The 25799-nt window shown below is 37.3% G+C and overlaps 3 protein-coding genes and 1 long non-coding RNA gene across 6 annotated transcripts in view; 1 reads left to right on the forward strand and 3 right to left on the reverse strand.

Moving 5' to 3' along the window:
• LOC137243792 (UPF0598 protein CG30010-like) overlaps window positions 1–25799 on the reverse strand; it is an 83030-nt gene that overhangs the window by 35090 nt on the left and 22141 nt on the right. The window lies entirely within an intron of this gene.
• Window positions 13223–14017, reverse strand: LOC137246389 (uncharacterized). The gene is made up of 2 exons (XR_010951466.1): window positions 13641–14017; window positions 13223–13585 (listed from the first exon to the last, which is right to left on the reverse strand). It is a non-coding gene; the product is annotated as an uncharacterized lncRNA (long non-coding RNA).
• On the reverse strand, window positions 17388–20535 carry LOC137243787 (phosphatidylinositol 4,5-bisphosphate 5-phosphatase A). Of its 2 annotated transcripts, XM_067771883.1 has the most exons (3): window positions 20396–20535; window positions 19093–20323; window positions 17388–18999 (listed from the first exon to the last, which is right to left on the reverse strand). In XM_067771883.1, exons 2-3 carry the CDS (start codon window positions 20107–20109, stop codon window positions 18961–18963), a joined length of 1056 nt encoding a protein of 351 aa, XP_067627984.1. In that variant the 5' UTR covers window positions 20110–20323; window positions 20396–20535; the 3' UTR covers window positions 17388–18960. The 2 variants fall into 2 exon arrangements, with proteins under 2 accessions (XP_067627984.1, XP_067627983.1); XM_067771882.1 differs by having other exon boundaries at window positions 17388–20323.
• Window positions 22800–24461, forward strand: LOC137243791 (uncharacterized). The gene is made up of 2 exons (XM_067771887.1): window positions 22800–22929; window positions 22992–24461. The coding sequence occupies exon 2, from the start codon at window positions 23286–23288 to the stop codon at window positions 24459–24461; it is 1176 nt and encodes a 391-aa protein (XP_067627988.1). The 5' UTR covers window positions 22800–22929; window positions 22992–23285.

Genomic DNA, 25799 nt, shown 5'->3' on the forward strand with positions numbered 1-25799 from the left:
TATTGGCGATCCTACCAACGATCCTGCGCGAATCTTTTATTACATTAATGACTGTAATGATTACGAAAATTTTCGTTCGCTAATTTTTTATTAAAATGCATTTATTATCTGAATCTATATCTTTCCGTGCTTGTATATATAGTACCTCGTGATTTTTTGAACAAAAAATTTCTCAATTTTAAAGTAACTACTCCGTCATATTTACACCGACTTAAATGGTTGTGCGAAACAGACTAAACGAACAGCTGTCAGTTTGTTTACTTAAAATTCAATTTGGAAATACATTCGGCATCAACAAAGAAACAAAAATTATTTGAGAATCAACACTTGAAAACAGAAACAAAAACTTATGTATTTTAGTGATTATAATACGAAGCTATAATTAACTTTAAAAGTATTTCTTTGTGAAAGTGCCTAAAACATTTACTACTTTGAAAATAAGTGAAACTCCATAGACATTCTTAGATGTGACCGTGTAGAAACACCCGAAAACGGAAACCGAATTTTAGCAGATTTGATGAACAAAATAGTTTAATTAATTGTTAAAACTTTTAAAGAAACAATAAAACAAAGAGTAAAATCATGGTACCATAATTGTAGATCGCACATCGATTAAAAAAAATTAAGCTTAAATATACTTCAATAAATAAACAATATTTTATGTAAATAGCATATAACAGTCGCTGTAAATTGTATATACGAAACAAAAACAAACAAGTAAGGAAGGTTAAGTTCGGCTATAACTGAACATTACATACTCAGTTGAGAGCTATGGTGACAGCATAAGGGAAAATAACCATGTAGGAAAATGAACCGAGGGAAACCCTGGAATGTGTTTGTATGACATGTGTATCAAATGAAAGGCATTAAAGAGTATTTTATGAGGGAGTGGGCCATAGTTCTATAGGTGGACGCCATTTAGGGATATAGCCATAAAGGTGGATCAGGGTTGACTCTAGAATGCGTTTGTACGATATGGGTATCAAATGAAAGGTATTAATGAGTATTTTACAAGGGCGTGGACCTAAGTTCCATAGGTGGACGCCGTTTCGAGATATCGCCATAAAGGTGGACCAGGGGTGACCCTAGAATTTGTTTGCACAATATGTGCATCAAACGAAAGGTGTTAATGAGTATTTTAAAAGGGAGTGGGCCTTAGTTCTATAGGTGGACGCCGTTTCGAGATATCGCCATAAAGGTGGGCCAGGGGTGACTCTAGAATTCGTTTGTGCAATATGGGTATCAAACGAAAGGAGTTAATGAGTATTTTAAGAGGGAGTGGGCCTTAGTTCTATAGGTGGACGCATTTTCGAGGTATCGCAATAAAGGTGGACCAGGGGTGACTCTAGACTTTGTTTGTACGATATGGGTATCAAATCAAAGGTGTTAATGAGTATTTTTAAAAGGGAGTGGGCCTTCGTTTTATAGGTGTTCGCCTTTTCGAGATATCGCCATAAAGGTGGACCAGGGGTGACTTTAGAATTTGTTTGTATGATATGGGTATCAAATGAAAGGTGTTAATGATTATTTTAAAAGGGCGTGGGGCTTAGTTCTATAGGTGGACCCCTTTTCGAGATATCGCCATAAAGGTGGACCAGGCGTGACTCTAGAATTCGTTTGTGCAATATGGGTATCAAACGAAAGGAGTTAATGAGTATTTTAAGAGGGAGTGGGCCTTAGTTCTATAGGTGGACGCCTTTTCGAGATATCGCCATAAAGATGGACCAGGTGTGACTCTAGAATGCGTTTGTACGATATGGGTATCAAATGAAAGGTGTTAATGAGTATTTTAAAAGGGAGTAAACCTTAGTTCCATAGGTGGACGCCGTTTCGAGATATCGCCATAAAGGTGGGCCAGGGGTGACTCTAGAATTCGTTTGTGCAATATGGGTATCAAACGAAAGGAGTTAATGAATATTTTAAGAGGGAGTGGGCCTTTCTGGACCAGGGGTGACTCTAGACTTTGTTTGTACGATATGGGTATCAAATTAAAGGTATTAATGAGAGTTTTAAAAGGGAGTGGTGGTAGTTGTATATGTGAAGGCGTTTCCAGATATCGACCAAAATGTGGACCAGGGTGACCTAGAACATCATCTGTTGGATACCGCTACTTTATTTATATATGTAATACCTGCCAAGATTTTAAGGGTTTTTTATTTCGTCCTGCAGAACTTTTTCGTTTTCTTCTACTTAATATGCTAGGTGTCACAACCATTTTATAAAGTTTTTTCTAAAGTTATATTTCGCGTCAATAAAACAATCCAATTACCTTACCATATTTCATCCCTTTTTTCGTATTTGGTATAGAATTATGGCATTTTTTTCATTTTTCGTAATTTTCGATATCGAAAAAGTGGGCGTGGTCATAGTCGGATTTCGTTCATTTTTCATACCAAGATAAAGTGAGTTCAGATAAGTACGTGAACTGAGTTTAGTAAAGATATATCGATTTTTGCTCAAGTTATCGTGTTAACGGCCATGCGGAAGGACAGACGGACGACTGTGTATAAAAACTGGGCGCGACATCAACCGATTTCGCCCATTTTCACAGAAAACAGTTAACGCCATAAAATCTATGCCCCTACCAAATTTCAAAAGGATTGGTTAATTTTTGTTCGACTTCTGGCGTTAAAAGTATCCTAGACAAATTAAATGAAAAAGGGCGGAGCCACGCCCATTTTTAAATTTTCTTTTATTTTTGTATTTTGTTGCACCATATCATTACTGGAGTTGAATCTTGACATAATTTACTTATATACTGTAAAGATATTAAATTTTTTGTTAAAATTTTACTTTAAAAATTTTTTTTTTTTTTAAAAGTGGGCGTGGTCCTTCTCCGATTTTGCTAATTTTTATTAAGCGTACATATAGTAATAAGAGTAACGTTCCTGCCAAATTTCATCATGATATCTTCAACGACTGCCAAATTACAGCTTGCAAAAGTTTTAAATTACCTTCTTTTAAAAGTGGGCGGTGCCACGCCCATTGTCCAAAATTTTACTAATTTTCTATTTTGCGTCATAAGTTCAACTCATCTACCAAGTTTCGTCGCTTTATCTGTCTTTTGTAATGAATTATCGCACTTTTTCGGTTTTCCGAAATTTTCGATATCGAAAAAGTGGGCGTGGTTATAGTCCGATATCGTTTATTTTAAATAGCGATCTGAGATGAGTGCTCAGGAACCTACATACCAAATTTCATCAAGATACCTCAAAATTTACTCAAGTTATCGTGTTAACGGACGGACGGACGGACGGACGGACGGACATGGCTCAATCAAATTTTTTTTCGATCCTGATTATTTTGATATATGGAAGTCTATATCTATCTCGATTCCTTTATATATGTACAACCAACCGTTATCCAATCAAACTTAATATACTCTGTGAGCTCTGCTCAACTGAGTATAAAAATAAGTGCAGACAATCAAATAAAAACATAAAGTACTTATAACAGAAATTTACTAGTAGACATGCTATGAATTTTATGCAACACAAATAAAAATAAAATTTTTCTACGATTTGTTAATTAATAAAGAACTCTAAAAAAACAACATACTACGCTTAAAAACAATGGTTGAGTTATCCACTTCACTACAACAAGAGCTATTACAACAATTTTACGCACAATACACACAAGAACGGGTTTTAAGTATAAGACATCACGATGAAAATGATGAGATTTATAAAGAAAACAACAAAGCCATTGCATAAAAGGCAACAGCGATGTATTTAATTGTTATCACGTCCAAAAAACGCAATTGATTCCCTTAAAATCTCTACAATCATCAATCAACTACTTATTAATTTTAATATTTTTATACTCAGTTGAGCAGAGCTCACAGAGTATATTAACTTTGATTGGATAACGGTTGGTTGTACAGGTGTAAAGGAATCGAGATAGATATAGACTTCCATATATCAAAATTATCAGTATCGAAAAAAAATTCGATTGAGCCATGTCCGTCCGTCCGTCCGTCCGTTAACACGATAACTTGAGTAAATTTTGAGCTATCTTGATGAAATTTGGTATGTAGGTTCCTGGGCACTCATCTCAGATCGCTATTTAAAATGAACGATATCGGACAATAACCACGCCCATTTTTTCGATATCGAAAATTTCGAAAAATCGAAAAAGTGCGATAATTTATTACCAAATACGGATTAAGCGACAAAACTTGGTAGGTGAGTTGAACTTATGACGCAGAATAGAAAACTAGTAAAATTTTGGACAATGGGCGTGGCACCGCCCATTTTTAAAAGAAGGTAATTTATAAGTTTTGCAAGCTGTAATTTCGCAGTCGTTGAAGATATCATGATGAAATTTGGCAGGAACGTTACTCTTATTACTATATGTCTGCTTAATAAAAATTTGCAAAATCGGAGTACGACCACGCCCACTTTTTAAAAAAAATTTTTTTAAATTCAATTTTTAAAAGAAAAGTTAATATCTTTACAGTATATAAGTAAATTATGTCATCATTCAACTCCAGTAATGATATGTTGCAACAAAATACAAAAATAAAAGAAAATTTCTAAATGGGCGTGGCTCCGCCCTTTTTCATTTAATTTGTCTAGGATACTTTTAATGCCATAAGTCGAACAAAATTTTACCAATCCTTGTGAAACTTGGTAGGGGCTTAGATTCTAGGACCATAGCTGTTTTCTGTGAAAAAGGGCGCAATCGCTTGAAGCCACGCCCAGTTTTTATAAACAGTCGACCGTCTGTCCTTCCGCTCGGCCGTTAATACGATAACTTGAGCAAAAATCGATATATCTTTACTAAACTCAGTTCACGTACTTATCTGAACTCACTTTGTATAGGTGTAAAAAATGGCCGAAATCCGACTATGACCACGCCCAATTTTTCGATATCGAAAATTACGAAAAATGAAAAAAATGCCATAATTATATACCAAATACGAAAAAAGGGATGAAACATGGTAATTGTATTTGTCTATTGACACAAAATATAACTTTAGAAAAAAACTTGGTAAAATGGGTGTGACACCTACCATATTAAGTAGAAGAAAATGAAAAAGTTTTGCAGGGCGAAATCAAAAGCCCTTGGAATCTTGGAAGGAATACTTGTCGTGGTATTACATATATAAATAAATGAGCAGTACCCGACAGATGATGTTCTGGATCACCCTGGTCCACATTTTGGTCGATATCTCGAAAACACCTTCACATATACAACTAAGGGCCACTCCCTTTTAAAATACTCATTAACACCTTTCATTTGATACCCATATTGTACAAACGCATTCTAGAGTCACCCCTGGTCCACATTTATGGCGATATCCCGAAAAGGCGTCCACCCATAGAACTAAGGCCCACTCTCTTTTAAAACACTTATTAACACCTTTCGTTTGATACCCATATTGTACAAACGCATTCTAGAGTCAAACCTGGTCCACTTTTATAACGATATACCGAAAAGGCGTACACCTATAGAACTAAGGCCTGCTCCCTTTTAAAATACTCATTAACACCTTTCATTTGATACCCATATCGTACAAACAAATTCTAGAGTCACCCCTGGTCCACCTTTATGGCGATATCTTGAAAAGGCGTCCACCTATAGAACTAAGGCCCACGCCCTTTTAAACTACTCATTAACACCTTTCATTTGATACCCGTATTGTACAAACAAATTCTAGGGTCACCCCTGGTCCACCTTTATGGCGATATCCCGAAAAGGCGTCCACCCATAGAACTAAGGCCCACTCCCTTTTAAAACACTTATTAACACCTTTCGTTCGATACCCATATTGTACAAACGCATTCTAGAGTCAAACCTGGTCCACTTTTATAACGATATACCGAAAAGGCGTCCACCTATAGAACTAAGGCCTACTCCCTTTTAAAATACTCATTAACACCTTTAACTTGATACCCATATCGTACAAACACATCCTAGAGTCACCCGTGGTCCACGTTTATGGCGATATCTCGAAAAGGCGTCCACATATAGAACTAAGGCCCACGCCCTTTTAAAATACTCATTAACACCTTTCATTTGATACCCGTATTGTACAAACGCATTCTAGAGTCACCCCTGGTCCACATTTATGGCGATATCCCGAAAAGGCGTCCACCCATAGAACTAAGGCCCACTCCCTTTTAAAACACTTATTAACACCTTTCGTTCGATACCCATATTGTACAAACGCATTCTAGAGTCAAACCTGGTCCACTTTTATAACGATATACCGAAAAGGCGTCCACCTATAGATCTAAGGCCTACTCCCTTTTAAAATACTCATTAATACCTTTAATTTGATACCCATATCGTACAAATACATTCTAGAGTCACCCGTGGTCCACGTTTATGGCGATATCTCGAAAAGGCGTCCACATATAGAACTAAGGCCCACGCCCTTTTAAAATACTCATTAACACCTTTCATTTGATACCCATATTGTACAAACGCATTCTAGAGTCACCCCTGGTCCACATTTATGGCGATATCCCGAAAAGGCGTCCACCCATAGAACTAAGGCCCACTCCCTTTTAAAACACTTATTAACACCTTTCGTTCGATACCTACATTGTACAAACGCATTCTAGAGTCAAACCTGGTCCACTTTTATAACGATATACCGAAAAGGCGTCCACCTATAGAACTAAGGCCTACTCCCTTTTAAAATACTCATTAACACCTTTCATTTGATATCCATATCGTACAAACAAATTCTAGAGTCACCCCTGGTCCACCTTTATGGCGATATCTTGAAAAGGCGTCCACCTATAGAGCTAAGGCCCACGGTCTTTTAAAATACTCATTAACACCTTTCATTTGATACCCATATTGTACAAACAAATTCTAGAGTCACCCCTGGTCCACCTTTATGGCGATATCTCGAAAAGGCGTCCACCTATAGAACTAAGGCCCACGCCCTTTTAAAATACTCATTAACACCTTTCATTTGATACCCATGTCGTACAAACAAATTCTAGAGTCAGGCCTGGTCCACCTTTATGGCGATATCCCATCTATAGAACTATGGCCCACTTCCTCTTAAAATACTCTTTAATACCTTCCATTTGATACACATGTCATACAAACACATTCCAGGGTTTCCCTCGGTTCATTTTCCTACATGGTTATTTTCCCTTATGTTGTCACCATAGCTCTCAACTGAGTATGTAATGTTCGGTTACACCCGAACTTAACCTTCCTTACTTGTTTTTATTAAATTTAATTTTATGTAAGTATAATTTTTATTTTAATATTAAATTTAAAATTTTCAATTATAATTTAAATTAAAATTTTAAACCCTTTAATTTTCAGATTTATTTTAAGATTATTTTTATATTTTAACAATTTTATATAAATTATTTAAATTTAATTATTTTTTTTTTTATATAAAAATAAATATTTTATTTAAATTGTTAACTCCCTTTCCAAAAAAATTCTTAAATATTTTCTAATTTTCAAATTTTTCATTTAAATTTGTTTTCATATGGTTCTACGTTCACCAATACGAACTCGTAATTTTACAAATTCAGAAAATCAAAATAACAACTATACAAATAACACAATGACTCACAATACAACTCAAAATTCTAACATTAATACAACACAAAACAACATCTCTAATATAACACAAGATACTTCAACACAAGATAACTTTACAAATGTTTCTTCTACTAAATCTATTAAATTACCACAATTTTGGCAAGAATCTCCCGATGCCTGGTTTTTACTTGTTGAAGGACAATTTGAAATTAACAATATCAATAATGATAATTTAAAATTTCAAAATGTTTTAGTTACCCTTCAACGAGATACTATATCTAAAATTTTAGACGTTATTAACCCTCCTCCTCTTTTCAATAAATATGATACAATCAAAAAATTGTATGTGAAAGATTTTCCCTTAGTGAAGAAAACGATTAGAACAATTATTTTCAAAAACTGATTTTGGTGATCGTTAACCATCCGAATTATTCAGATTTATGAAATCACTTATAGGTACTGACTCCATTGTAAGTCAGGAATTACTTATCAAATTATGGATTCGTAAATTGCCACAAGAAATACAAATCCATTTAACTTCTAATAACAATCAAAATAAAGATGAAGTAATTATTTTAGCTGACAAACTTTTTGATTTAATCAACAAACCTCATATAAAAGGTTAATAAAAGAGTAGTCGGTTTTTTGAGGTGTAAGTGTCAATGAGCGAATGCTTGAATGCTTTTCATTCAAATATTGTCAGCTTATTTATACTAAATTATTCTAAACATATTCTTACATACATATTTACTTTAAGCATACATACTTACATACATATTTCCCTTAAGCATACATACTTAAATACCTACATACAACTCGACACAAAATATGTACCAACACATCTGTGTTAAGCTCTGACTTCTGTGGGAAATGCAATGTCGGCAAATTTGCTGGTATGCAAATTTGGTTTAGTTGAGCGTTGTACACACACCTGTATTAAATCGTGTGAATTGCTCTGTCAGAAACAATTAGCAGATGCCTTTTTTGTGTTGATGAAAATTTAGACTCTTTTTGTTACAGGGTAGCATATTAACTGATTTACTTATTTGGCATTGAAATTGTTGGCTGTTTACACTACACTCATTCTTCCAAATCTCCTATAGTTTCGTGTATAAATAATAATATTTTAGAACAATGTATTAAAAATTTAACTGAATTAACTAAGGCTATTTATCAAGATTTAAATAAAATTTCTAATGATATTAATCAATTACAAATCCGTTCAAAATCTAAAGATAGAAATAGATCTAAATCTCGAAATTTTTCAGGATCCAGAAATTTTTCAAACAATCGTAATTTTAATTCACAAACAAATATTTGTTGGTATCACAAAAAATTTAAGAATAACGCTCTTAAATGTATACCCCCATGCAATTTTATTCAAAATCATAATTTCGTTCGTATAAATTCCGAACAAAATTTAAACTGAAACAAACTATTATGACGGTGACGGATAACGGAACTATTATTAAACCTACTCGTCGCCTATTCATATTTGATAAATTCAATAAACTTAATGTTCTTATCGATACCGGCGCAGTTGTATCAGTTATTCCTTTTTCTAAACTTAAAATTTATAAAAGAAATTCGGATCTTACTTTGACTGCAGCAAACGGTTCTTCAATTGAAACTTTCGGTACAAAACTACTTAAAATTGATTTAGGTTTAAGAAGAGATTTTGAATTTCCATTCATTATTGGGAACATTGATACACCAATTTTAGGAGCAAACTTTTTAGAAAAATTCGGAATTATTGTCAATATAAAAAATTAAGAAATAATGGATTCTACTACAAAAATTAAAGTGGCTGGATCTTCTGGATTTTCTGATATTTTCTCACTCAAAATTCCTATTGTTGAAAATAAGTTTTCAAAATTACTTAATGAATATCCGTCTATTACCTGTGAACCAGATTGTACTAAAAAAGTTAAACACCATACGGTTCACAGTATAGAAACAAAAGGTATTTTACCATTTTCGAAACCCAGACGTCTTGATCCAATCAAACTTAAAATTGCTAAAGCTGAATTTGAATTTTTAGTTAAAACGGGTATATGCAGACCCTCAAATTCTCCTGTTGCATCTCCAATTCATCTCGTTCCTAAAAAAGAACCAAATGATTGGAGACCTTGCGGAGACTATCGAAGACTTAATTTTATTACTACACCAGATTGGTATCCTTCACCACATATCCACGATTTAACAATAGATTTAAAAAACAAACAATTTTTTTCCAAAATTGATCTTGTGCGTGCTTACCACCAAATTCTAATGGCAGAAGAAGACATTCATAAAACTGCAATAACTACCCCTTTTGGAATGTTTGAATTCGTAAGAATGCCTTTCGGTTTACGAAACAGTGCTCAAACTTTCCAACGCTTTATTAATGAAGTATTTTCTGATTTCGATTTTGTATTTACATACATTGATGACATTCTTATTGCCAGTGATAATGAAGATCAACATATAAATCATTTAAAATCAGTTTTCAAAAGACTTGAAGAATATAATTTAAATATCAAACCTTCAAAATGTACTCTCGGTGTAAATAAATTAAATTTCTTAAGTTACGAAATTTCAGGCTAAGGTATTAAACCATCTTTAGATCGAATTGAAATCATAACAAATTTTGAAAAACCAATTTCTATAAATAAATTACAAAAATGTTTAGGTATGATAAATTACTATCACAGATATATTAAAATGTTAGCAACAGAACTTAGTCATCTGCATGAAATGTAAACTCATGCAATTAAAAACAAACTCAAACAATTAAATTGGACAAATGAAACCACAACAGCTTTCGAAAATGTTAAAAAATCTTTTTGCTAAAAATACTTTACTTACACATTTCAACAAAAATGGTATTTTATCATTAGCAGTAGATGCATCAAATGTTGCTATTGGAGCAGTTGCTCAACAAACTAGCAATAATATACTAGAACCCTTAGCTTATTTTTCAAGAAAATTAACTACAACAGAATCCAAATATTCAACATTGATCGTGAACTTTTGGCAATTTATAATTCAATTAAACATTTTCTTAAAGGTAGTACTTTTAAAATTTATACTGATCATAAACCTTTAATTCATGTTCTAAATTCTAAAGTAGATAAATCTCGTCAACTACGTCATCTTGAATATATTGCTCAATTTACAAATGATATTCAATATATACGTGGAAAAGACAACATGCTGCCGACACACTTTCCCGTATTCCAGAAATAAATGCAATTTCAACTCAAGATTTAAATTTAGAAACTTTATATAAAGAACAACAAACTGATACATTTTTACAAAAAACCATTTCTGATCAAAATTCTAAAAATAATTTAAAAGAAATTCATATTCCAGTTATTAATTTAAATATATGGTGTGATGTTTATCTACAACCTTTTCGACCTTATGTTCCACGTTCTATGAGAAGAATTATATTTGACAAAATTCACTCATTATCTCATCCAAGTATAAGAACTAGAAAATTAATTCAAAATAAATATTATTGGCCTAACATGCGTAAAGAAATTAACGATTGGACTTCAACTTGTGTCAATTGTCAAAAATCCAAAATTTCAAGACATACTAAAATCTCCTATTCAAAAAATTCAAATACCATCAGGTCGTTTTGAACATATTCATATGGATATTGTTGGACCTCTTCCAGTTTCAAATGAAAATTGTTATATTTTAACAATCAGGGCTGTCATGGAATCCAAGTGTTGTCGGAATCGGATTTAAAAACGACAAAATAATTACTTTGGTGTCAGGAAATCTAATGTTATCGGTTTAATGTTCGAATTGGAATTAGTGTCGGTTTTAGGTGTGTAACGTAGCGTTACAATAGTATGACCCCCACTGTAACTATTTTTCTCCTACGCCTGAGACCCCCACTCTAACCCTTTTTCACCTACGCCTTAGAGTATACATACATAGTACATTAACAGGTAGCCAACAGCAGCAGCTACATACCAATGCATACGAATAGCACTTGGCGATAACAATAATATGCACACGGTACGCCAACTCACAGTAAATGGCAAACTGAAGTACCTAATTAGGAGTTCATTTCTCACTCGCATCATAGCAGAAGCAGTATAAAAGAGAATGAATTTGCTGTTGTCACTTCATTCCTCGCAGGTTAGTCAGAGGAAGTGGTTGCTTTATTAAGCAACCCAGTCACTCCTCCTGACTAGCTGAGTTGAAGAGGTGCTGCCTTGGCACTGGTCACCCCTTGCTTGCGGGGACAACGGGTCGTCGCGTTTCTCGCCCGTGTCCCAGCTAAGTAAGGGGGGGCGCCTTAGGGCTACCCCGCCCCTTCTTCTCAGCTAAGGCTCCAGCCGACCCGGTTCGGCAGCTGCGTAGCGTGGTGCCTTCGGGCCCCAGTTTCTCCTCGCAGCCTACGAACCGGCAAGGACACATCTGGTGCACCGCCCCCCGGCACCTTACCTTAGTGTGCAACCACGGGGTGAGCGATGTCCAGCGAACGAGCCAATCCCACCTCCAGAGGGAAAGGGGGTGCCGCCACAGCACTGGTCACCCCTTGCTTGCGGGACAACGGGCCGTCGCCTTATGGTTTTCTCGCCCGTGTCTCAGCCAAGTGAGGGGGGGCTCGCCGCCGTTCGGCCGATAGATCCCTTCCCTCAGTCCTGGCTCAGGCAGTAGAGCGACCCGTCGGCTAAAGGGGCTACCGCTGTGCCGTCAAGGCGCACTTCCCCTCAGCCCACGGATCGACCTACAAAGACCCGGCTGGTACAACTCCGCCTTACAACTCGCCGCCTTATGACCACCCGGCCCTTTTCCCCTCCGCCCCGGCCCGGCCGTCGAGCGGTCCAGCAGCTAAAGGGGCTACCGCTGTGCCGCAAGGTGCACTTCCCCTCAGCCCATGGATCGGCCTTCGGAATTCCTGCTGGTACAACTCCGCGTCCAGCCCTGCATTGGTGCGGGCATGGAGGCGGTGGTGTCCAGCTGGCGGACCGGCATTAACCATAACTCTTTTATTCATTCCTCGCAGGTCCCCCGCCGCCGCCACTGGGACAGCGTCATCACGGGAAGCCGCCACCCGCAACCGCCGCTACTGGTAAACCCCCCCCCCCCCGAAAAGGTAACCAAGTAGAACGTTTGCACCGCCACCTCGCCTTGGCCGCGCCACTGGTACGCGCTCCGTTGCCCTTTTGTTGTTGTCGCAATCCTCCGCCGTTACGCCGCTGCTCCGACGACCGTTGGCCGCCCGCTACCCCACCGCCGTTGCGCCACTGCTCCGACGACCGTTGGCCGCCCGCTATCCTACCGCCGTTGCGCCGCCGCTCCGACGACCGTTAGCCGCCTGCTATCCTACCGCCGTTGCGCCGCTGCTACGACGACCGTTAGCCGCTGCTACCTCACCACCATCCAACCAGCTCGCTGGTACCGTCACTGCGTCCATACCACTACATCCATCCGTCCGCTAATACTGTCCGCCGTCCAGCCGCCGTGCTAATCCCGCCACTGTATACCGCTGTACCAATGTGGGTTTGTGGGACCTCTACTTGACCCTGGATTGACTGAGTGCTACCTCAGCCTTCGACAAAACCCACCTCATAGGTGTCACAGAATCCGATAATATCGATTTTGCTATCGGAAACAATCCAATCAGTTAAATGCTGTTGGACTTCATTTTTTCCTAGTTGTATTTCTCTTGCAGTTGAGTATTTTCTAAAAATGTAAGTAAATAAAGGTTTATTTTATAAAAATAAATGTAAGTTTACATATATTTTCATTCCTAATAGGGGAAAACATAAAAATTCAATGCAGAACAGTATTTTGACTGAATTTATGGAGAAACATCCAGATATTGCGAAGGGCTTCACTAAGCACATCATATAAAATCGTTGACACCGTGCTTCTATCTACACTCATGCTAGAATCCTTGCTAACTGATCTTTGATAGGGTCCTTCAGCTAAAAATCGTAACGTAGCTGCTAGTTGCAGCACTGGCAGAACTTTCGAGCGAGTTAAGTGTCCTTCAATGGTATCCAATACCATTCGGAAAGCCTCTTTGTTTATGCGATAGTATGCAATGTAACTGCAAATGCACTATAAATATTTAGAAACCCACATTAAGAAATATTTTTAATTACGCTCTCTCTGGCAACTTTAATGGTTTGCTGCGATCTCTCAAAAATTTCCTTTTAACCCTCTCGCAATTTTCTCCTTCCAATAATATAAATGCTACAACTGCTGATGTCATTTTGATGCCCATAAATTTGTTTATTTCTGTTTAAATGCACAAAACAACTATAATATTTTGCCAAAATAATTAACATCAAAATTGCCGGGGCATCGCAAAACAGCTGATTCGAACATCGCTTTTATTTACATTCGAAAAGAGCAAAACCAATACGGTTTTATGACACCAATTTAAATCAATATTGGTTTGTAATTCCGATAAAACGCAAAACCGACTTGGATTCCATGACATCCCTGAATTATTGACAGATTTTCACGTTTTCCTGAAGGTTATCCACTTAAAGAAATTTCAACAAACACTATAGTAAAAACGTTTATTAAAAATTATATACCACGATTTTTTGTATACCATTAAATATTACAGTAGATCAAGGTTCACAATTCACCTCAAAATTTTTTACGGAAATAACTAAACTTTTAGGTTCTCATAAAATTCATACATATCCTTACCATCCCCAAGCAAATGGCATAATAGAGAGATTTCATCGAACTTTAAAAGCAGCAATTATAGCATTAAACGATTCGGTTCATTGGTCTGACATTTTACCATTCATTCTTCTTGGTTTACGAACTTCTATTAAAGAAGATTTAAAATGTTCATCTGCTGAACTTGTTTATGGCCAAACACTTAGAATACCTGGTGAATTAATTATTTCAAATAGTAATAAAGAACATGATTTTTCTAATGACGCTCTTCACAAAATAAGAGAATATTTTTCGCTTTCTCTTTCTAAAGTTTTTCATCATAACAAAGACAACTTTTTCGATCCGAAAAAAATAGAAAATTGTGAGTTTTTGATGAAGTTCTTCGTAAATCTAATTTAGAATCATCTTATAAAGGACCTTTTAAAGTTATCTCTAAGAAACATAAAACATTTACAATTCAATACAAAAATACTATTAAAAATTTTTCAATTGATTTACTTAAACCGGCAAACATACGTATTAATACTAATTTAAATACAAATACATTAAACAACAAAAAACCAAAAAAATTTACATTTAATATAATTAATTATTTATTAGTTTTCAATTTTCTTGGAGGGGGAGTAAATATAGTGTTTATTATTTGTTGTTAAATTATTAACTTTGTATTTTATGCTTTGAATTTTAAATATTTTGCTATCGAATTAGTTTTTGTAAATGAAAATATTGGTGATATCAAAATGAAAATTTTCGATTAATAAATTTTATACTTCAAACCAAAACTAAATAATTTTTAAAAATATCAATTTAATAGTTGATATACTTGGGTCATAAGGTAACAACGGAGGGCATCTGCACCGCGAATGAAAAGATAGAAGCAGTAAAGGATTGGCCAAGACCACAGAATCTGCATGAGTTAAGAAGTTTCCTTGGGCTGTGCACATATTGCCGCCGATTTGTACCAAACTTTGCCAACGTATCCCATAGCCTCCACGAACTTACAAGAAAAAATAAAGCTTTTGAATGGAAGAAGGAGCAAGAAGTGGCTTTCGAAATATTGAAGGAGCGTTTGTGCACTGCCCCAATGTTGGCATATCCGATTCCAGGATCAACATTTATTCTAGATACAGATGCGAGTGGATATGTTATAGGAGGCGTTTGATCACAACTGGTCGACCGACAGGAGAAGGTAGTTGCATATTACAGCCGATCAATTGGAAAATCAGAGAGGAACTATTGCGTTACACGGAGAGAGCTGTTGGCATTGGTAGGGTACAGTGTGGCGAATTTTGGCATCACTATGTTAGTAAATAGAGGCACAACAACAATAAAGCAAGCTGCCACTCTTGTGTACATGAACAAATCAATCATCATTTACACAGATACATAAAAGGCAACGAAGAGATACTCACACACATTTAATCATCAGCCGAAGTTCTTACTCACGCATACACACGCATATAACTAATACCAAGCAGGAGATACAACGTCTATACCTCTGGAGAAATATGCGGGCGAGGCAACAGAGAGTATAAAACCAGCGTAAGCTGAGTAATAATCAATCAGTTTGATTTAAATACGCTATTAGTTGCGAAGTGAAGTATAATTGTGAAGTATAATTGTACTACTCCCAAGTAGACTAAATAAAGACCATATTGCAATACTGAATATTGGAGTGATTTATTCAACAGTTTAGCGATTCGAACGTTAGCAGAAAGTTTGGAATAAGCGGAATTTCCCAAAATTCGTTACAATGTATTCCATATATGCTTACACAGCACAAATGCACGAACGAATCGTCTGGAAGACGAAACGATCATTTTCTTCGAGGTACACAATGAGGGTGTTTATTTATTTTAAATAAAAAAATATATATTTGGACGAACGCCCATATCTATGTTTGGAAGAATAACGTCAAAAAATTGGTTGGACCAATATCCACATGACAAGTTTTTTTGTATATTGTTACTATAATGGATCGGATCATTCCAAGGCTTAAACCACGAATTAAGAAGCTAAACAGCAAGAAATAAGTAGTGTGGTTGTTGTTGTTGTTGTAGCAGTGCTTCGCCCCACCTAATAGGTGCGACCGATCACAAATAGTCATCAATATCCTCTAACGGGAGTCCAAGGAAACTTGCTGTTTCAGCAGGGGTGGACCACAATGAAAGGGGTGTTAGAGGCGTTGGTTCCACATTACAATTAAAAAGATGGTTGGTGTCATGTGGGGACACATTGCAAACGGAACATACATTTTGTATGTCGGGGTTGAATCTGGATAGGTAAGAGTTTAACCTGTTACAGTATCCAGAACGAAGTTGAGCTGGAGTGACTCGCGTTTCCCTGGGGAGTATGCGCTCCTCTTCCGCAAGTTTTGGGTACTGTTCTTTGAGTACTGGATTCACCGGGCAATTTCTGGCATAAAGGTCCGACGCCTGTTTGTGGAGTTCACTGAGGACCTGCTTGTGTTTTTTTTTTTGCTGAGTTCTCAGGTGCCGTATTTCCTCACAAGGCTGGAGATGCCTCCTTAAGCCCCTAGGCGGTGTTGGCTCATCAATCAGATGTCTGTTGGGATGCCCAGGTTTCTGGGTATTCAACAGGAACTGTTTGGTTAGCATCTCATTTCTCTCCCTAATGGGGAGTATTCTCGTCTCATTATGTAGATGGTGTTCTGGGGACATAAGACAGCCCGTGGAGGTTCTGAGAGCAGAGTTTTATCAGGCCTGTAGCTTCTTCCAGTGAGTAGTTTTTAGGCTTGACGACCATATAAGGGACGCGTAGCATGCAATCGGCTGGCCAATTGCTTTGTATGTGGTAATGAGCGTTTCTTTGTCTTTTACCCAAGTACTGCCAGCAAGGGATTTGAGGATTTTATTACGGCTCTGGATTTTCGGTACAATTGCGGCTGCATGCTCACCAAAATGTAGATCCTGATCAAACGACGCACCCAAGATTTTGGGGTGTAGGACAGTCGGTAGCGTAATGCCATCGACGTGGATGTTCAAAATGGTCGACGTCTGGGACGTCCATGTTGTAAATAAGGTCACGGAGGATTTAGTCGGTGATAATGCCAGGTTTCGCGAGGCGAAAAAACTGGAGAGATCAGGGAGGTAGCCGTTTATTCTGTTGCAAAGCTCATCGAACTGTGGACCTGGGCCTGTGGCCATTATTGTGCAGTCATCGGCGTAGGAAACGATAGAAATAAATAGTCATTTTAGTTTGTTAATTATTTTTATCTTTTATTTAGGTTTTCAGTAAAAATTATTTTTTGCGCAATATATTCGGAAGATTTATGAGTACATATTTGTATATAAAAAACACAGCACTATATCGCACTATAGTATTTATTTATTTATGCTACTATTGTCTATGTACATAAGTTTAAAATATTTACATGTAATCGGTTTTTGATATGTGAACATTTTTATTTAAGTGTATAAAGGCAACTTTTTTGATTTGATTATATGAATATGTACCTATGTAGTTAGAATATAGGTTTAATTAAACATTTTCAATAAACTGAGTATTACTAGAGTGTACATACATAAATATAAACTCTTACTTTATACTGTACATTTGGAAAAAAGTTCTTAACTAGAATTTACCAAAATATATTCATATATAAAATTATATATATGTACATTTTTTATTTAGTGATATTTTTTTTTTGATGCAACACAGTCAACATAGTAGGTACATTCATAATAGCATTGTAATAAAAAGGAGAGCAAGGAATTGAATTAGATTCAAGTAGTTACTTTTTAGAAAGCAGTTTATACGTTCATATATACATATTTACATATTTTTTTCCTTTTTACTATCTTACTATTAGTATTATGATTAAGTGCAAGAGATAAAATAGGCTTGATTTATAAGTATTAAGTATAAGAAATATAAAGTCATACAAATGCTAAGAGGTCATTCCCTTTCAAATCGGAGAGTCGAGACAATCGACCACAAAAAAAGTAAGGCATCTATTAATATTCGCGAGTAGCTTAACATGTTCGTGGGCAATAATAAATTTAATGGAATATATTCAGCTAATTGTTTTTGAAACTAGTTACAAAATCCAAGTACATATATGAATAACCAGATTTCATGGGTTGTAGTTTCAAAAATAATTGCGTCTATTTTTGCAGCATCGTATTTTGACCATTTTATGCACTGTTAAAACAACAACCATTTTATGCAATAAAGTCAAAAATTCGTTTTCATTGCAGTCTGAATAACCCATATACATATATGTTTATGCATACATATTAACGCCCGAGTGGAATATATCTGTAGTATATCTGCAATCGGAGAAAGGACGCATTTCCACTCAGCCTGTGAAAACTTGTTATTTGCTTGAAAACCACTTGATTTGAACAGATAAAAAGTAATAAATTGCCTTGTGAGATTTCTGTTAACATATAATAAGCACTATACAATTATGCTAATAAATTTGTTGTATACATAGATAGATTAAAAATTATACAACTAAGGGCCGATTTTTCATCTACACTTTAAGATTTATCCGTCAGATAAAAACATTTCTTGTTAAAAAAGTTTGTGTTTATAGAGCAGATAATTTTTAAAGTTCACATGAGCAAAAGGCCCTAAATTTGTGACAAAAAATATTAATTTACTGCGTAAATATAGAAGGAAAAATAAATTTGCTGGCACAAATTTGTTTGATGGGCACTTTGGCACTTATCACGCTCTCTTTGCCTCTCTCTCAAATAAATAAATCTTCTTATCAGCCTTTTTGTTCAAATTAAATTTCTTGTTTTTGCTTTAGGTTTTTTAATAAATTGGTGCGAGCCGAGCATTTTCGCTATCAAGCTGCAGATAGACAAAAAACAAGAGAAATAAAAACAAGTTTCTTGTATAAATTTAATAGAACAACAATAAACCTATAACAAATAAGATAATTACACTAGCTAAGGGCGCTGCAGTTGTACCGCCTCCATGCGTCAACTCATACAGTTCATCATCTGTTTGCGTTTGGGCTTCAATTTTGTAGAGAAATGCAGCTGAGACAGGCTTATGATCAGATAGAACATAGTCTGGATGTGATTTATATGATATTTGTGTTATATTTAATACGATATCAGGATAACGCAACTCTTGTACGCGATGCAAAATGCGATCACACCATGCTGGACGTCGTTTCAAATCATACTCTGATGTGCCCTCAATGAATTTGAATGTGGGCGGGAAAGTGGGTAATTGTTCAGTGAGTAAGGAGAATGCATTGCCTGTTGTACGTACCAATAATAGTTGATCACGTTCTATTAACTCTTCCAATTTACCCTGCTCTACCAATGAGCGTACATCCCATGCAGAATCGGTGCCTGTTAAACGGAAGTTGAGATCACCGAACCAGAAAACGTAATCATGATCAAATATGTTGCGATATTTTGGTGTTTTATAATGATGATTATTTACTATTTGATTGTAATCTTCAATGCGTTCGGCCAACTTCTGATCATGCGCCGCTAAATGTGCACCAACGAAAGTCACACCTGTACCATAGAGACTCATACGTATGCTTACCGCACCTTTATTACCCCACAAGCCTCCTAAGCCTGTACGCGTACTTTGAGCTTCTACGTCTTTTATGTGAGGCTCATGTTTAGGTTGCACAAACATCATAACGAGTATTCCTTGTAGTTGCTCTGTGCTCAGTTTTATATAATCGTATGGTATGAGATACTCACTCACTTTAAATGTCCATGGATCATCGTGAAATATGTTGAATAGTTGATTTTTAGCATGTGTACTAACTTCTTGCAGTCCAACAACATAAATATCTGGTAACCGTTGATCGGGACATGATGAAGTTCCGTTGAGCGAAAGGGCCTCCGTCATAGATATGTCATCAGGATGATGTGTACCCACATTCCACGTAAGTATATATACGCACAAATTAGCAATTATTGTTGCAGTCATAACTTTTTTTGTTTAATCAACTGCTAGCTACTTTGTGTAAATTTCTCATATAAGCCCTGTGCAGCGCTTAGCTTGTTTGTCGACGTAATCGCCGTATTTGGGTTGTCAAGTGTGTTGCTTTAAAGTTTTTTTGGCCTTCAATTCAAGTTTCCTCATCAAGAAATTCAATGTACTAACCGTAGATCCAAGAAAACTGTCGTGGCATATACTGTAGCTGAGAAATAAAGTATGTTTAATTTGAGTCACTAATTAAGTTAAAGAATGCATAATGTGAAATGAACAATACCTTAGCCGAACACCTTTTCAAACATACTTTTTTATGGGCAAAAAAAATAACACTTCTATTTTTTTTTTATTTCGCATCGCATATAAACGCGCTTTGTTTAATGAGTAATGTTGACATTCGCCCATAGTGTACCTATACAAGTGTGTTCACTAAGCGATAAACGTCAAAACTACAAACAGCCTCGCTCACCTGATGGAAATCTCAGGTCTAGAGTCGCATTTTTGGTCTCAACGACAACATTTTTGACTACCAATCGTATCGACTTTTTCAATTTTTCAATCAGTCGGCGCACTCGGTAATGGTATCCATTTTGAATTCGCTGTCATTCCGAATCCAGCGAGTGCCTGTCAGAATGCTTGACAGATAAGTCAACACACTTGTACTTGTACACTATGCATTCGCCAATCACAACGCGAAATGTACAATAATTTTTAGCCGATACAAAACTTCAAGTTTCATTTGGCCATGTTTACAGGCGCTTCCACCAAGCACAACTGTTGATCAGTTGTGGAGTGATGCTTTTCTTCATGCACCGTTGAGTACATTGTTTATAATCCGCTATGGTTGTGGGGCCACCGTGGTGTGATGGTAGCGTGCTCCGCCTGCCACACCGTATGCCCTGGGTTCGCACCCCGGGCAAAGCAACATCAAAATTTTAGAAATAAGTTTTTTCAATAAGAAGACATTTTTTGTAAGCGAGGTCGCCCCTCGGCAGTGTTTGGCAAGCGCTCCGGGTGTATTTCTGCCATGGAAATCTCTCAGTGAAAAGTCATCTGCCTTGCAGATGGCGTTCGGAGTCGGCATAAAACATGTAGGTCCCGTCCGGCCAATTTGTAGGGAAAATCAAGAGGAGCACGACGCAAATTGGAAGAGAAACTCGGCCTTAGATCTCTTCGGAGGTTATCGTGCCTTACATTTATTTTTTTTTATTTTTATGGTTGAGTATTTTTGATCCGCTTACCGGTTTCGATTTCACTTCAAATTAACGAACAAAAATTGTATCCGCTACCTTAACTCACCGTGTTTATTCGGCTCCCTGGCAGTTCTTTGGACATTTTTCGTATTAACATTATTATCCCCATTACTGTTTACAACTCAACTCTGGTTGGGTTGAAATTTCGCAATTTGGTATTACAGATTACAACTCAAGCTGTCAAAAAAAATTGCAGTTGATTTTGTCTAGTCTAACAACTTTTTGTGGCATTACCGTTTGCAACCTTGTGTTGTCAAAGACGTCAAAATCTTACAACTGATTACTAGCAGTTGATTACTACAATTTTGCAGTTGTTTTGAACAAAGGTAACGTTTTACAAGACGGTACACCACCTAATTTTTAACAAAAAATTGCAAAGTTGGTTTCAAAAGACACGTTTCGACCTCCCGTTTAAGAATCCGAAAATAAAAATTTAAAATTTAATTTCTGTCATATCATTTCGGTTCAAATTTTCATGTGGTTGTTGTATTTTGCCAGATTGTTCTGTGCAAAAAAACTATGGATCGGGCCTCATATTTCGGACCCTCTCGGGGCCATTTTGTGGGTTTTTGTAAATATTTTTCGGACAGAAATAAAATTTTGAATTTCCGCTTTCGAATCCTAAAAACGGAGATCGAAATTCGTCTTTTGATACCACCTTTGATGAGAGTTAGATGGTGCCCGGTCTCATAAAACGTTACCGAAAAAAACAAAAAATTGAAAGCCGGTCGTTAAACCTTTTTCAATCAAACAATAATAAACAATTTTGTACACATTTATAGGAAAAACAACGTTTAAACGAAGTATTACATTGAATAACTTTTTGACTTTACGGAGCGACATTCCGAAGTTGGACGTGGCTGGCCGCAGTTCTGATGCAGCCAAAATAGATGAAATTATGCGAACGTGAGTCCCATTGATACTATATAGTGAATTGTGAATAATAATTTATTTTGTCCTTTTCCCTAAATTTTAACAATAATTATTTCATTTGACAGTTAACTCTTCTTTCATAAAACAAATTTTCGGATTCTTAAAACGGAGGTCGAGACGCGTCTTTTGATACCACCTTTGATAATTTTTGATAAAAATTAGGTGGTGCACCGTCTTGTAAAACGTTACCGAAAATTTGTTTTGTGAAAGAAGAGTTAACTGCCAAATGAAATTGTCGCAGAACGCCCATTTTCCCTACACCGCATAAGGCTCATTTACGCTATTATGTCTATTGTAACCTCACATTTCATATTTATATTTCATTTCATTTGTTTACTTCTTTTCTTTATTGCCTACTCATCATATTCTATATATACTAAACTCGACTGAGTTTTTATCTACATATACATACATATGTACATTTAACTGTAAAAATTTAATTCCATGTATTTTTGCGATTAGGCGCGTTACTCCGTTTTGCTTGCTGAAACACGGTTTAGTCGTTGGCCAGCAAACGGAGAAAAAACAGCAAAATGAACACAACTCGCTACACAACACGCACAACAAGCTATATTTGAACGCTAAAAATATACTTTTACTAATAAACCTATTGCTTATTATTTGGAAGGTGTGGAACGTTAAATTTGCTCATCCAGGCCAACGACAAATTTTATTTTGCTTTTCGACTAGTTTTTGCCTTTGTACAAGTTTACTTGCTTGTTCAATAAATTTATTTGCCTTTGACAATTTGGTGTTGTTTGCGGAAGCAGTTGAGGAATTCTTGCCAATATAATTTAGCCAACATATTTGCGGATAAGGAGAAAACTACTAACGCTTTCGCCGTCTACTTATTTGCTAGATTTATCGTCAGCAAATAAATTAGTTAAGTATATCAAGGGAAAATTCTTCCGAGATTTCATACAGTTTAGTTACAGGCCGCCGTATCTTGGAGTGAATCTTGTTGCCGCCCGTACACATCCACAAATGCTATTACATACTCCACCACGAAGAAGCCTTCGCCTAAACAATAGTGTACAAATCACCAATCAGAGTATGGCCGACAATAATTCACCAGCTTTGGAGTCAATCCCGGAAGAATCAACGGTCGTAGCCAATATCACCCAGCCAGACGTGAGTAACGCTACCACCATAACGCCGCCCACATCGGATGCCGACAGTTGTATCACTACAAATTCAGCCATGGGTGCTAATGCCGCCGAAGCTTCCAGAAACGCCACAGTGAGCATGCCTGCCCATTCAGCCTTCAACGTTAATGCCATGGAGCAACGCCTAGCTTTATTGGAAAACTATTTGCAAGCCACGCAAGTACAGTTAAGAGAGCGTGACATCGTAAACGAGAGTCTCAGAGCAGAAATATTACGAAGTGCCAGCTCTGCCGTAACATATGCCAGCAGCGCCATCGCGGTATTGCAGTCAGCAGTACCGAAGTCAACACAAGCACCGCCGCCAGGTGCATATACATCAGAGCTCTTCCGAAATGCCAACTCTACCGTCACTTACGCTAGCAGCGCTGTCGCTGCATCGCAGCCAGCGATGCCGCAGCCAACACCGCCGCCGGCTGCATATACTAATGCACATCAATTACACACTGGGGTCCATTATGATGTCAACTCACAGCCGCCAGCTCAACGCCATTTATTTGCCGAGTCCCGTTATGCTTACATGGCACAACCAACACCCTTTAGTACGGTGTCTTCAGCCAATAATTTGTACAATCCGTACAATCATAGCTATGTGTTTTCATCAAATTCGCCTAGCTTATCCATGCCGCCGCCGTCTAACTCCAATACTAAAATGTATCCAGCGCCAATCGTATATATGCCACGGAAATTATTTGAGTTGCCAGAATTTAGTGGCCGTCCAGAAGAATGTCCAGTATTTTATACAGCCTTTGTGGAGTCAACGGCAATGTATGGTTATCCTAATTTTGATAATAACCAGAGGCTTCAAAAGTGCTTGAAGGGTGACGCCCGTGAGATGGTCAAATCGCTTCTCATTCACCCCAACAACGTAAGCTGCATTATAGAACAACTGAAGAGCCGATTTGGACATCCAGAGCAACTCATTCGTAGCCAGCTGCAACAAAGGTCAAAAATATTTGCGCATTCTTGCAATCCGCCAACGCCGACCACCATCTAGCCAACCCAATGTTGCTGGACGACTTAATCTCTAAACTCCCAATGAGTAAGCGTATCGAATGGGGCCGGTATGCAGTCACCGTGCACCGCGAGCTACAACAGTACATTTTAGTGATTGGTTGACATCACTTGCCGATATCATTTGTTCCATTCAGGACGAAAGCCAGTTTCCTGGACGTGACACAAAACGCCGAGTGCTACTACAAGTAGACGAAAAGCAACAACAACGCAAATGCCCAGTTTGCCAGGGTCAGCACAAACCATACGAGTGTAAACGTCTTCTCGACGCATCAGTGGCCAAGAGGTGGGTCGAAGTAAAATCTCACCACCTATGTTTTGCCTGCCTTAATGCAGGTCACTCCTCACGTGACTGCAGACAACGAAAGGTTTGTGGCATCAATGGATGCAATCGAATGCACAACAAATTGCTGCATGAACCCCAGCCTGTTCATTCGCCAGTGCAATCATCATCGTCAACAAAGAAGGCCGTTCAATCCACATCAACTCAACCATCGACGCCAAAACAAGTGCCGCCAGCACAAGTAAATCATCAGCCCAATGATCCATCAGCTTCAGTGCTTAGTTGTGCCGCGGATTCAAAAGAAGGTAATCTGTTCTTTCGTATTCTGCCAGTCACGGTATACGGCAAGCAACGACATGTGAACACGTATGCCCTATTGGATGAAGGCTCGTCTGTCACCATGCTTCACAAAACATTAGCTGACGAGCTGGAAATACACGGACAGCCGCACCACCTCAACGTTCAGTGGTTTGGTGGACATGCCATACAAGAGCCAACCAATTTGGTCGACATATGTATGTATCAGTGGTGCAGGTATGTCAAAGAAACATAAAATGAAAAATGTGTATGTTGTAAAAAATCTTCAACTGCCATCACAAAGCCTTAGCCGTTCTGATTTAATATGTGATAACAAACGAATGGGCCAGTTACCAGTGCAGCCGCAACCTAGTGTGGTGCCGAAAATACTTATAGGCATTGATAATTGTCACTTGGGTATCGCGTCAAAGACTATTGCTATGCGTAAGAAAGGTCCGTATGCAGCCAATACGGAACTGGGGTGGGTCGTGTTTGGTCCATCAAGCAACACTATGCCTAAGTCGCCAACATGCCTTTTGATGAACATATACTCCGATGAAACTCTTCACAACATGGTAGCTGATTTCTTCGAAACCGAGAGTTTCGGTGTTAGAGCTGCAAAGCGTGTTGAGAGCAACGCAGACGTCCGTGCCAGAGCCATGTTGGAAGCGACGACCCGCCGTATCGGTCCAAGGTTCGAAACTGGACTGTTATGGAAAGAAGACAGCTACGATATGGCAC

This window comes from Eurosta solidaginis, chromosome 3, assembly GCF_040869045.1.
Source record: "Eurosta solidaginis isolate ZX-2024a chromosome 3, ASM4086904v1, whole genome shotgun sequence".
Taxonomy (NCBI): domain Eukaryota; kingdom Metazoa; phylum Arthropoda; class Insecta; order Diptera; family Tephritidae; genus Eurosta; species Eurosta solidaginis.